Source organism: Callorhinchus milii, unplaced genomic scaffold (assembly GCF_018977255.1).
Source record: "Callorhinchus milii isolate IMCB2004 unplaced genomic scaffold, IMCB_Cmil_1.0 Scaffold1, whole genome shotgun sequence".
Lineage (NCBI taxonomy): Eukaryota > Metazoa > Chordata > Chondrichthyes > Chimaeriformes > Callorhinchidae > Callorhinchus > Callorhinchus milii.
The window spans coordinates 95222926-95235936 of NW_024704742.1; the positions used below are offsets into that span (position 1 = coordinate 95222926).

At 40.4% G+C, this 13011-nt stretch overlaps 1 protein-coding gene across 2 annotated transcripts in view; it reads left to right on the forward strand.

The window, feature by feature from the left end:
* Positions 1 to 13011, forward strand: part of LOC103187364 (kinesin-like protein KIF27) — a 32158-nt gene that overhangs the window by 4321 nt on the left and 14826 nt on the right. For both annotated transcript variants that reach the window (XM_042333455.1, XM_042333454.1), the window contains exons 2-9: positions 407 to 807; positions 1669 to 1869; positions 2225 to 3210; positions 6019 to 6162; positions 6770 to 6994; positions 7337 to 7518; positions 10639 to 10751; positions 11624 to 11797. In XM_042333455.1, coding sequence (XP_042189389.1) covers positions 510 to 807; positions 1669 to 1869; positions 2225 to 3210; positions 6019 to 6162; positions 6770 to 6994; positions 7337 to 7518; positions 10639 to 10751; positions 11624 to 11797 — 2323 coding nt within the window. In that variant the 5' untranslated portion in view covers positions 407 to 509. The remainder of the gene's footprint in view (positions 1 to 406; positions 808 to 1668; positions 1870 to 2224; positions 3211 to 6018; positions 6163 to 6769; positions 6995 to 7336; positions 7519 to 10638; positions 10752 to 11623; positions 11798 to 13011) is intronic.

Sequence of the window (13011 nt, forward strand, 5' to 3'; positions counted from 1 at the left end):
TGCGCAATTGGCTGCCGCGTTTGCCCACAAATATACAGTCAATTCACTTTACAGTGTGTTCTGTGAAGCGCTTTGGGACGTCCTCCCGACGTGAAAAGCGCTATATCAAATGCAAGGATTATTATTATTATTATTAACCGGAAATGAGCAGTAAGGCTGAGTTAATGGAGCAAAAGTTACTAGCTTGAGGAAATTATAGAGATAGAGTGGGACTTGAGTATGAGGGGTTTGAGTGTTAAGTAAGGCAAAGTACCTGTATTTTGAAGCAGATCTGCAGGGGAGTGGTGAGTCAGTGAGAAAGGGGGTAATTGGTGGGATAGAATATGTGCTGCAAAGTTCTGTATAAGTTAATGATTTCATCACAAATTCAGAACAATATTCAAATGCATTTTTTTTTGTTATTTAGAAGTGTGCGTGATATCAAACATGAAAGAAGAATAATCACCTTCAAATCGGATTCACATCAGTAAAAAGACAATTTTGTGCAGGGATCTCTTTGCGCTCTAACTATGGAAGAGACAACAGTCAAAGTCGCAGTACGGATTCGTCCTTTGCTTCCAAAAGAAATTCTTCACAACCATCAAGTTTGTGTCCGAGTTGTTCCCAACACACAGCAGGTTGTGATTGGGAAAGATCGTGCCTTTACTTTTGATTTTGTATTTGGACAGAAATCAGCACAGGAAGAGGTATATTCTTCCTGTATAAAGCCTTTAATTATATCAGCAATTGAGGGATACAATGCTACTGTGTTAGCATATGGTCAAACTGGATCTGGAAAAACATACACCATTGGTGGAGGACATATAGGTATGTTATTTTATCCCTCTGCATTGTAAATGTTTACTGTAAGCTACAATATTATACTTCTATTTTGAAGCATCAGTTTAATGAGCGTAACTTGTTGGAACTCCAGAGTGGTATTAAGGGGTGTCCACATTGTCCAGAGATGATCTTGTAATCTGAAGTATGCTGCCATAGAAGGTATCCAGCAGAAGGCAGAACTTCCCCTGAGGGAGGGACAGTTACCCTGACATCTTGATGGTCCTGGTTTTGTGGGGTTGTGCATTTTGTGACAGGTAGACTTTGCCAGGCTCCCTTTGAGATAGTAACCAAGTTAATTAACAATATAGATTGTCACTACAACTGATTTAGGTTCAACTGGATTTGAAGTAAACCTGAGTAGCACTTTAACACAACTGAATTAACATAGTAGTATCTTTGGAATATTAAGGGTCTAGAGCTTTATATTTTATACAGTAACCACAATCTTTTGACTTCTCACAAAGTCAAAATATCCATCACGGAAAATTCAGTTTTTAATCTAATATTTTTATGCAGGACTTACTGGTCAGGTGTGACGTCCACAATGTAAGCTAAATTTTTACAAGTTCATTATTGCAAGATTAGTTAGTCACTCTACAGCTGCACATTGCCAATTGGAGGAACAACAACATCAACAACTTGCATTTATATAGCGTCCTTCACGAGGGGTAGTGTCCCGGTGCGCTTGGAATGGGACAGAATTTAGAAGGTCCAGAAAATGGACAATGCGATTACCTTATTCAGTTATCTGATTGTACCAAAATGTAGGTATGCATCAGGAAACAGAAACTAAGCTTTTAAAGCTTTATTTAAAGTTTAAAATGTTCTTGTTTTAATGATCCACAGCTGCTGTCTCCGATGAAGAGAAAGGCATTATTCCACATGCCATACATGAGATCTTCCAAAGCATCGCTGAGCACCACAATACAGACTTTCATGTGAAAGTGTCTTACATTGAAGTATATAAAGAAGAATTAAGAGATCTTTTGGAGTTAGAAAGCACAAGCAAAGAGCTTCACATCCGAGAAGATGAAAAAGGAAACACAGGTAATCCATGCAATTGAATAAGTGAACTTCACTGGTGAAGGCTATTAAATATTCATTTTACATATTTGCTACACACATTTGCAAACATTTTTTTTTGGTGAGCAAGATTAGATCTGCTCTTAAACACTGTGTCAGACACCCAGCTGACTCCCCAAAAAATGGCCCACTACTGGTTGAGTGAGACCAGCTAACTCTAACCTGGCTTGCATAGTTCAAAGTGCTGCATTACTAAACTATTGGGCGGTTCAGTACTAAGTAACCCTTTTTTTAAGATCATTAATACCACATTTTCCTTTCACATATTGGTGTTTATTGAAGTACTAAAAACATTTTCTATTTTCCCTGATTGTTTTAGTGATCATCGGGGCCAAGGAGTGGGATGTTGAAACTTCAGATGAAACAATGACCTTGTTGGAAACTGGCAACGCAGCCCGTCACACAGGCACAACACAAATGAATGAGCACTCTAGCCGCTCACATGCCATTTTCACTATGTACCTTAACCAAAAGCGACCAAAAAATGCCACCTCAAATAATGCTGAGGATTACACTATAAATGAAACACGTGGGTGTGTTCAACTGATCTCTTCCAAGTTTCACTTTGTTGACCTGGCTGGTTCAGAACGAGTTACAAAAACAGGGAACACAGGAGAGCGTTTCAAAGAATCTGTGCAAATAAACAGTGGTCTATTGGCGCTTGGGAATGTCATCAGTGCTTTAGGAGACTCAAGGAGGAAAAGTGCACATATCCCATATAGGGATGCCAAGATAACCCGTTTGCTGAAGGACTCACTTGGAGGAAACGCTAAAACTGTAATGATTGCGTGTATCAGCCCCTCGTCATCTAGTTTTGATGAGTCCCTTAACTCCTTGAAGTATGCCAACAGAGCTAGGAACATAAGAAACAAGCCTATTGTAAATTATGACCCAGAATGGGATCGAATAGATGAAATGGAATTCGAGATTAAAACGCTCAGAGAGGCCCTGCAGCATCAACATTCAAGTTTGGTGACACGCACCAGCCAAGTGTCGCAGGACTTGTCGAGCCAGGACAAAAAGCGTATCCATGCTTTGGAAGATCAGGTGGCCCAATTGCAAGTGGAAAGCTACCACTACAAGCAATGCACAGATGAGGCTTTTCAGTTCCTCTTGGAAGTTAGAAACACAAGCAAACTGACAACGAACCAGCAGCAAAGGCTGAAGGAGTGGCTGGACATGGCAGAAGAGCTGCAGAGTGAATTGCCTGACACACCTGGTGCAGACAGTGGAGTCGGTAGTGGAGGAGAGGAGTCTCATCACATTACAATATTTCAATTGAAAAGGGAGCTAAAGAAATGTCAGGTACAGTATTACATATTTTAGGTCACTTCTTTAGGTGATGCGTTCATACTGTCATAAGCAAAATTCCAGTGGAATTTCTGACATAAATGATAGACTTTTAGTAAAACAGTTGAATGTTTAATTATCAATTTATAATAAACTACATGTACAATACTAGAAAAAATTACATAATTTTCTTAGTGGTAAAGAATAACAATGCAAAATAATCCACACACCCCATTCTACATACTGTACACAAAACACACACATACACTTCATTTGGGTGTTCTACATTAAGATATTTTAAAACTTACTTGTCTAAAAAAAAACTTATTTTTAATTTCTGCTGCCAAGGGTATGGAGATACTGGGTGGAGGAGAGAGAGGGGAAAATGTTTTTTGATTTGTTTAGCCAAAAGGCTAAAGAGCATTAGTGAAATGTTCCTCATCACTCACTTCTTTTGTAGTTTCCTACAATGTTTGCAATGTTTACTTATCCTAACCTAAATTCAGCGCCTTGGGACGTCCTCCTGACGTGAAAGGCGCTATACAAATGTAATTTTGTTGTTGTTGTAATTCCTTATTTTGGTGAATTTCTTTCAGTTTTTCCAGTTACTTTAAACCAGACATCATTCCAAACTGTCCCCAAGCTTCTGCCAATAGCTCACTCTAACTTCAGCGCCTTGGCATGAAAAGTGCTATACAAATGTAACCTTCTTGTTGTTGTACCATTGCTGGGAGATGCACAAAAATAACACTCACCCACTGATGTTTGTAGAAAGAAAATGTACCCTTCTTTTGTGTAGGGAAATATTTTCTGCTTATGGTCTGTGTAACTACTGATCTTGCTGTTGGGACAATGTATGTATGATTGAACAGTGTCACATAAGTACTCTAAGACACTAGCCTGCTCATCTTCCTCCCACTGAACATCCAATGAACCAATATATGAGAACAATTCATCAAAATGATTGCATGTTATGTTTAAAAGTGAAGAGATTGTTGCATTGATATTTTTAAATGCCGTTTTTTTAAACTGATGCACCTTATATATCAATATAAAAAGTCATTGACTTTTACAACTGACATATTACATTTATACAAGAGGTAGTTTAGTTTACTGGGAGGACACATATATAATATATATATGTGTAACTGAGGTACATGATGGGTTTATTGAAATGAAAGCAGAGGTCATATGAATAGCATAGCTTGACTGTCCAGAACCTTGGGATGTCTTCCCGACACTTTGTAATTTGTTGTTGTTATATTTGGAATGGATAGATTCATCTATAGAAATCAGGAAGAAACACAAAAGAGTTCATTTCTATATTTCTGACTATTACAGTCGAATCTGATCTTTAAAATGACACACTTAGTACATTTTGGATCAGTGTCAGTGCAGTAGGAATTTTCCTGTTACTTTAATAAACCCTGGGGTCATTTAGTTATGGTTCTATTTCATCTCCTATCAATCATTCTCACTGTGTTTTAGAGCGAGGCACAATTTGAGCTGAATAAAGTAATCAGCAGTTTTTTACTATGCCATAATTTGGCCTGTTTATAGACGATCAACAAAATAATGCCCTTGACATACTATTAATACAATCTAATAATGCCCTCACTACTTCTATCCTCGCCGGTCTCCCCAGCTCCACTATTCACAAAACACAGTTAATTCAAACCTCTGCCACTTGCTCAGACCTGTCTTCAAATCCCTTCATGCCCTGGCACCTCCCTATCTCTCCGACCTGCTTACTCCCCAACCGACTACCCGCTGACTCCGCTTGCCTGGCTCCGGCCTCCTGCATGAACCTTATACCCTCCATTTCACCATTGGTGGCCTCGCTCTCAGCCACTATGCCCCAAAACTCTGGAACACTCTCTCTCAATCCCTCTGCCTTGCCTCTTCCTTTCCCATCTTCAGGTCACGCCTAAAGACCTTCCTCTTCGACCGTGCCTACAGTCACATCCTCCCTCCCCTCGGTTTGGCGTTGTGCCCCGCCATTGTCAAGCGCTCTAGAACGCCACCCTGGGTGAGACATGTTTTATAAATGCAAGTTGTTTTTGTACTATTGTTAATCAAAAACTCTCCTGGCCAAACTGAGTTCCAAAAGCAGCCATTGCAGGTCGCAATTGTGATATAACGCAGCAAGGAAGAGGGGAGGGGAGAGGGAGAAATGAAGGAGGATGAGGGAACATTAAGGAGAAAGGAGCGAAGGAAGAGAAAGTGGAGAGAAAGGTAAGGGAAACAAAAATCAGTGAGTCAGAGGGAAGTTAAGGACACCGACAGACAAAGAGGTTGATTGGGGAAAGTGTTAATGGATGATTATGGGAAGTAAGACTGACGTCGAAAACAAAAGAGAGAGAGAGTGTCACATACAAGGAACATACAGGGAATTTACAGTGTGACTGACTTGGTGTGAAAAAGGTAAGAATGAGAGTTTGAAGAGAGAGCATGGTGAGAAAGAGCAAGTGAGTGTAAGACTAATTGCAACAGATATAGAGAGGCAAACATTGATGAGAGAGCGACAGAATGAGAGATGCAGAGAACAAACCCAAGTCCTCCCAATTGGCCATATTTGGACAGAGCACTTTACTTGTTTAATAAATGCAATTTAAAAATTCAGTTAGCAAATGGCAAGCTATTTCAACAAACATTATATTGCTGTGTGCAAACAACTTTCTATTTATCAATTGAATATTATATTTTTATTCTTATTTTGGTGAATCTGAGGCAGTATTGCTTATTGAATAGGAACTTTATATCTGGAAAATGAATATAGAAATGTGGTCATTGTTTTTCAGCTTTGGTGTTTTATTTCTTCAGGATGCCTTGGCTACAGATGAGGAACTGTTCAGTCAAAAAATAGCTGAGCTGAAAGATCTTCAAGAGCGACTACAATCATTGGAACAGGAAAAAGAGGAGTGTTTAGCAGCTTTAACAGAGTTGCAAGAAAGGTACCGTATTCAGGTGAGTTTACTACTGCACTCTTCACAAATCTAGATAATATATATTACAGGCAAAGGAAGATACTGTATATGGATTGCACAGTCCAGTACATTCAATTGCAATAGTGAAATTGAACTTCCAGCTTGAATCCCAGTTTTAACTAGTACCTCATCTTGGACTTTGCTTAGAAATTATTTTGTTAGTCATGGCCAGGGCTGAGGGAAAATTGGATACAGAGTTGATGTTCCTTCGTGTACTTTTTAAGTTTGTTTCGTAGCAACGTGTGATATCTGAAGGGTAGAATTGGGGGAGATACTCTCTTGCTATTCCAATTGGTCATTAAGATGGTCCAGGTCATAAATACCAAAAAGGGCAATTTCACAATTATCAACCTCTAAAGGCAGTACAGTTGAAAGAGTCAGGATGGAATTCCAGTTCCCATATTTTCTTCCAATGTTGTTGGGGGGAAGGGATGAGGAAGTAAGGGAAAAATGGCACTATGGAATTATATAATAATAATAATAATAATAATTGGACTAAATAATTGGACTAAAAAAATTGAGGCTTGGAGTTTGGTTTGGAATTTTCATAATGCTATTCCTTCTTGCTTTTGATTTCACATTTACAGAGTGATAAGGTGGTGGAACAGGAGCTTGTTTTTCATCGACTTCAAGAAGAACTACAGACCCTAAAATCTGACAAATCTTCAATTTATAACAAAGTTTCAGAAGGTTCTACATTACCTGAAAGCACAGCAAGAAGACCCCATAGTGTACCATTGTTCAACATGCGTCTTCATTCTATGGGTATATTACAGTCTGATCAAACAACACTCAGATCAGACCAAAGAAAGGTACACAATTATTGAGTTCTTGTTGAATATTCCAGCTGAGCCTGATCACATGCACACTTTGCAGCAGAGCTTTGGGATCAGAAATGGTAACCTGGGCTAAATTCTCTCCGCATAAATGAGAGACTGAGGCCACTTTCACCAATGTTCCTGCTCCTTTTAAGATCAGCTAACTCAGTACAGTCCAGGGATTCAAATTGAGATCTTCCTTGCTTCTGCGGTTCAATTTTTCTCCAGGCAATGACTTGCAGACTGTGCTTTTACGGCTATTCGGCATCACCGCCGCCATAGATATTCATATGATTAAGGCTTTTTAAAAATACTTTTTTGTTGCTGGACTCATAGGTGCACACCAGCCCTCCTTCATATACGCTTGAAAGGATGGTGGCAAGTTTTCGGACACGCAGCCAGATGTTACTAGAGCAACTTGAAGAGCATGATGAGGTCCTTCATCACACATTTACTGATGATAGCAAAGATGAGGAAGAAGAAAAGGACAAAAGGAAAACCAAAACGGAAGGTTCCAGGTAGCAAATATTAATATGAGAAAATATCATATTAATTATAATTAATTGATAACATGGTGTAATACAGTAACAATTAATTGTGATTGTAATATTATAGTAATAAAATATTAACATTAAGACATTAGATGTATCCTTAAAACATTAAATTGTTTGCCTGACTTATTTGCATATTTTCAGTATGATTAAGTTTTGAGCATAAAGAAGCATTTTAATTTTGGAAGATAACCCTCCAAATAAGGTTGTTTAGTTTGTTTGTTTTTGTCATGCACGTCTACATCTGCACTTGAATGTTGGCAATTTTTTTTGTAGCTTACTACAAAGGATTAGTTCTAGTCATGCAACAGGACAGTTTGATTTTATGAATTCAGAAACTGTACGTGATCACCAATACACTGCACATTTAGGTTCTGTTCTACTAATGCTCTAGAAAAAGTAATGCAGCATTTTGGGCAAGAGGTAAAGGATATACCCAAATGTAGTACTGTATTGCTTTTAGCTTGCCAAAAGCACCACAAGGAGACTTTTAAACAGAACAGAATCGAGGAGTATGGTGAGAACATGTCAATAGAGAGGAGAATAATCGAACTGAAGCAAAACTGAGAGCCCTCATTGTCTTTCTCCTACTCGCTCCCAAATCATGGCTTTCATTAGCGCCTTGATTATCAAAAAAAGATAAAGCAGAATATTTTCTTAATGAGGAGAGACTAAGAACTGTGGAGGAGCAAAGGGATTTGGATGTCCATATCCACAAATCACTAAAAACTAGTTTTCAGCTACAAAAAGTAATCAAAAAGGTGAATGGAATGTTGGTCTTTATCTCAAGGGACCAGGAATACAAAGGGGAAGAAATGATGCTTCAGCTGTATAGAGCGTTAGTCAGACCCCATCTGGAGTAGTCCGTTCAGTTTGGGGCACCACACCTCAGGAAAGATATATTGGCTCTGGAGGGGTTGCAGTGTAGCTTCACCAGAATGTTACCAGCCTTAAAGGGTTACGTTATGAGGAAAGGCTGCGTAAACCATTGGGTTTAGAAGGTTGAGGGGTGATTTGATTGAGGTGTTTAAGATGATAAAGGGATTTGATAGGGTAGATATAGAGAAGCTATTTCCTCTGGTGGGGGAATCCAATACAAGGGGGAATAGTCTTAAAATTAGAACCAGGCCGTTTAAGAGTGAAACAGGAAGCATTTATTAATTCAAAGAGTAGTAGAAATCTGGAATTCTCTTTCCCAAAAGGCTGTGGATGCTGGATCCATCCGCAACTTCAAGAGTGAGGTTGATAGATTTTTGTAGGTCAGGGTATCAAGGGATATGGGGAAAAAGCAGGAAATTGGAATTGAAAGGATTAGTTGAAGTACAACTAATCTAATTGAATGGCGGAACAGGCTCGAAGGGCTGAATGGGCCTACTCCTGTTCCTATGTTCCTAGTAATATCAATGTTCTGGACTTTGAACTCTGTCGAGCTGACACTTCAGTGCAGCATTGGAGTTACTATCCTTCAAATGAGATGTAAAACTGAGGTCCTATTCTCCCTCTTCAAGTGGATATGGATGCACTCTACACCTCATGGAGCCAATACGGAACCTCACTGTCCTGTTCAACCCTCAACTATCCTTCATCTTGCACATCCGTGCCACTTACCCAAAATTGCGTGGCTCTGCCTTTCCCCACATCCCAACATTGCCCGGCTCCGCCACTGTCTCTTACCGCATACCGCCAAGACTCTCATCCACGCATTCATCACATCCAGGCTCGACTAGGCAAACTCCCTGTTTGTCGGTCTCCCCGACACCTCCTTCCATCAGGCTGCAGATCGTCCAGAACTCTGCAGCCCGTGTCCTCTCCCACACCAGGTACGTGACCCTATCACCCCCATCCTCGCTCGGTTCCATTGGCTCCCCATCACTCAGAGGATAAAGTTCAAGATCCTGGTCCTCACCTTCAAAGCTCTCCATAGCTTTGATCCTCCCTACCTCTGTGACCTCCTAAACCCCTATCAACCTGTTCGCTCCCTCCACTCAGCGGGCTCCGGCCTGCTTCACGTCCCCCACCTTGCCTGCCCCACCATTGGCGGATGGGCCTTCAGCCTCTGTGCCCCCACCCTCAAGAACTCCATCCCACAGTCCCTCAGCCTGGACCCCTCCCTTGTCTCCTTCAAGACCCTCCTCTTCGACCGTGCCTTTAATCACCCTCCTACCCCTAACCTCCTGATCCCAACCACCAGCTCGGGTGTGAATCCCTGACTGTCCAGCACCTTGGGACATCCTTCTGACGTGAAAGGCCCTATACAAATAAAATTTGTTGTTGTTGTTGATATTAAAGATGTCATGGCACTTTCAGAAAGGGAGAAGAGTTTCTCCTGTGCCTTGGCCAACAATCCCCCAGACAATTGGTCATTCACTTCTTGGCTTTTTATGTGACATTGCTATGTGAAAATTATCTGCCATTTTTACAACAATTTGCATTTATATAGCATCCTTCACGCAGGGTTCTATAAATACAGTCACTACACTTTACAGAAAACTGTTAAATGCTTTGAGACATCTCAACATCATGCACTATATCAAATGCAAGGATTATTATTATTACCAAAGTAGATGTAGTAATTGATTAATGATTCCAGAAAGAGTGCCTTCCTTTGCACTGAAATCTTTCTCTGGCTTGTGGAAGCCATTTTAGGTAGACTTTATTTTTTCTGGGATAAAAGCAGGAAGTACTGCAAAACCCATAGTTGGCCATACAAATCTGTTTTCCTCTTTCAGCTGATTCACTTTTGTGGATTTCCAGCATTTCTTGCTTAATTTCAGATTTCCAGTATCTGCTGTTTTTCTTGTTTTAATGTATCGTTATTGGACCTTAAGTTAGAGGGTTACTGTACGATAGATGTCCACTTTCTGTACTCTTATGTGCAACATACTATATCTCTCTACCTACATGTTCACTCTATATATATTTGATCAATTTCACTAGTTATGATTTATTATTAAAAAGTGGCAGCAAATGAATCAGTATATTCAAGAAAATTCTAGTTCATTTGCAGAAAAATGTATGTGTTAGAATTATGGTTGTGCATAATGTTTAATCAAATTCTAAAAATTGCCTTTTTCCTTCCAATATCAGCTTTTCCATAAATCACATGTGGACTCGAGCACAATACGGTGGCGTTATTGGTACGGAATTGTTAAAACAAAATGCTTTACGCCTAAGGGACAATCAACAAGAAAGTGGCAAAGGTAGACTGGAACTAACCAAAAGTTCTTTGACATTGTGAGAGTAAATGGAGTCCTGTAGCTCAGTGGTTAGAGCACTCGCTTTGTAAGTGAGAGACCTGAGTTCAATTCCAGGCAGAGGGCGAAACCTTGGGCAAGTTTCCTTACTCCACACGCCTAATAATGATCCCTCCAAAACCAAAAACAATAATAAATTGGTCATTTTCAATCTACGACTGTTTGTGGGACATTGCTGTGCGCAATTGGCTGCAGCGTTCGCCCACAAATATACAGTCAATTCACTTTACAGTGTGTTCTGTGAAGCGCTTTGGGACGTCCTCCCGACGCGAAAAGCGCTATATCAAATGCAAGGATTATTATTATTATTAAATAAGGCTCTAGAACACAAGAAGTGTTAGGTAGCATTCTAGCCAAATGTAGAGCATAAAAACTCCACTTTGCCCTAAATAATGATCTCTTAACTCAGTTATTTTGTAAGTTTATTTTCTCCCATCTTTGAATTTTGTCTCCCATGTTATCTGTCATTCTATGACCAAGTCGAGAAGCATTGTTGTTCTGATTACTGTGCCAGTCCCACACTTGACTTATTGGCTATGTGATGTGAATGTTGATTATTCCTTACATTTTCTTTGAGCCAGAAAAAGTGTCTTGCCTTCCCTCATTACCTTTATCCAGATAGCTCAGTTGAAATTGATAAAACCAAAATTATAGTGTTGTCCATTTATACAACAGTTATCTCTCTACAGGTTATCTCTATTAGTTCTTCACACATTGCTAAGGATTAAAACTAGTCATGTGTATCCTTAAATCTTTCAGTCTATCAAAATACTGTGTATTGAATCTTTTTTCCACCTCTTTTGCTTGACTGTATTTAGGCCCACAGCGGAATCCCTCTTCAGAGGCCGAGCGACTACGTCAGAGTCAAGTACTAAACATACAGAAGTTGAAGGCTACAGAGTTGGATGTGGCTTATTCCAAACGGAAGATTGGGGAGCTTGCCGTCAACATTCGTATGAAGGAAGAGCTCATCAAAGAATTGGTCAAAACAGGTTAGAAGTGGTAAAAGGCACAAACATAATTGTATTGCTTGTGAGATTTCCAATTTGCTGACATCCTACTCCTCTACCCCTTTGCTCAGCTGGCTCAGGTCTGCTACATGTCCCTCATCCCCTCCGTTCCACTATAGTTGGTTGTGTTTTCAGCCACGATGCCCCAAACCTCTGATCTCCCTGCCTCAATCCCTCCTCTCTGCCCACCTTCAAATCACACCTGAAATTTTCTCTCTGTGATCCGTGCCTTCATTATCTTCCCACCTCCTTTTGGGCTCGGCATCAAGCCACGCCACTGTTAAGCGCTGTGAGAAAGTACCCACATGAAGGACCCTGTATAATAACAATGACAAATTGTATTTATATGCACTTGTCACTTTGGGAGGTCATTGGGAGAGTTGGATAGTGAAATGTTTGGACCTGAGCTCGGGGATGGAATCGAGAGGAGTGAAGGGCAATGAGGGTGGGGTGGGAAGATCACCAAAGGCACGGTCGAAAAGGACGATCTTGAGATGGGCTTTGAAGGAGGGAAGGGAGAGGTCGAGGAGGAGGTCCGGGATGGAGTTCCAGAGGACGGAGGCAGAAAGGCTGAAGGCCCCACCATTGATGGTGGAGGGGGCAGGGCATGGAGCAGGGCAGTGCCTGCCGAGCGGAGGAAGCGAACAGTTAAATAACCTTCTCGTAGGTTGCAGAGGTAGGGAGGAGCAAGACCATGGAGGGCTTTAAAGGTGAGGATGAGGATCTTGAACTCAATCCTCTGAAGGATGGAGAGTCAGTGAAGCCAGGCGAGGATGGGGGTAATTGGGTCACAGAGCTTAGTGCCGGAGAGGACACAAGCTGCAGAGTTCTGAATAAATGCAAGTTGTTGTTGTTGATCTTACATTGAACCACAGTTACAGGTCTGCTTTGATGCAAAAATATTCAGGAATAACCAGGAATACTTGGAAAAGCTTTTTTGTTCCTTTAGTTTCTGGTTACTATTATGACTAATAATAATTCTAGCTCATTCATTAATCATTAGATCACAAATTATCTTCTTTCAACCCTCCCCACTCCAGAAACGGGATTATCTAACTAATGGGGGTGGGTGTTCTGAGAAGAATGTAGAGATAATGTTCCTTTTGTTTTAAGATCACTTTGTCCTTTGCATTTTTTTAACTTTTGTTTGGTTAATGATAAATTTGAGGTGACTTGATGTCTTCCTCTGCCGGACT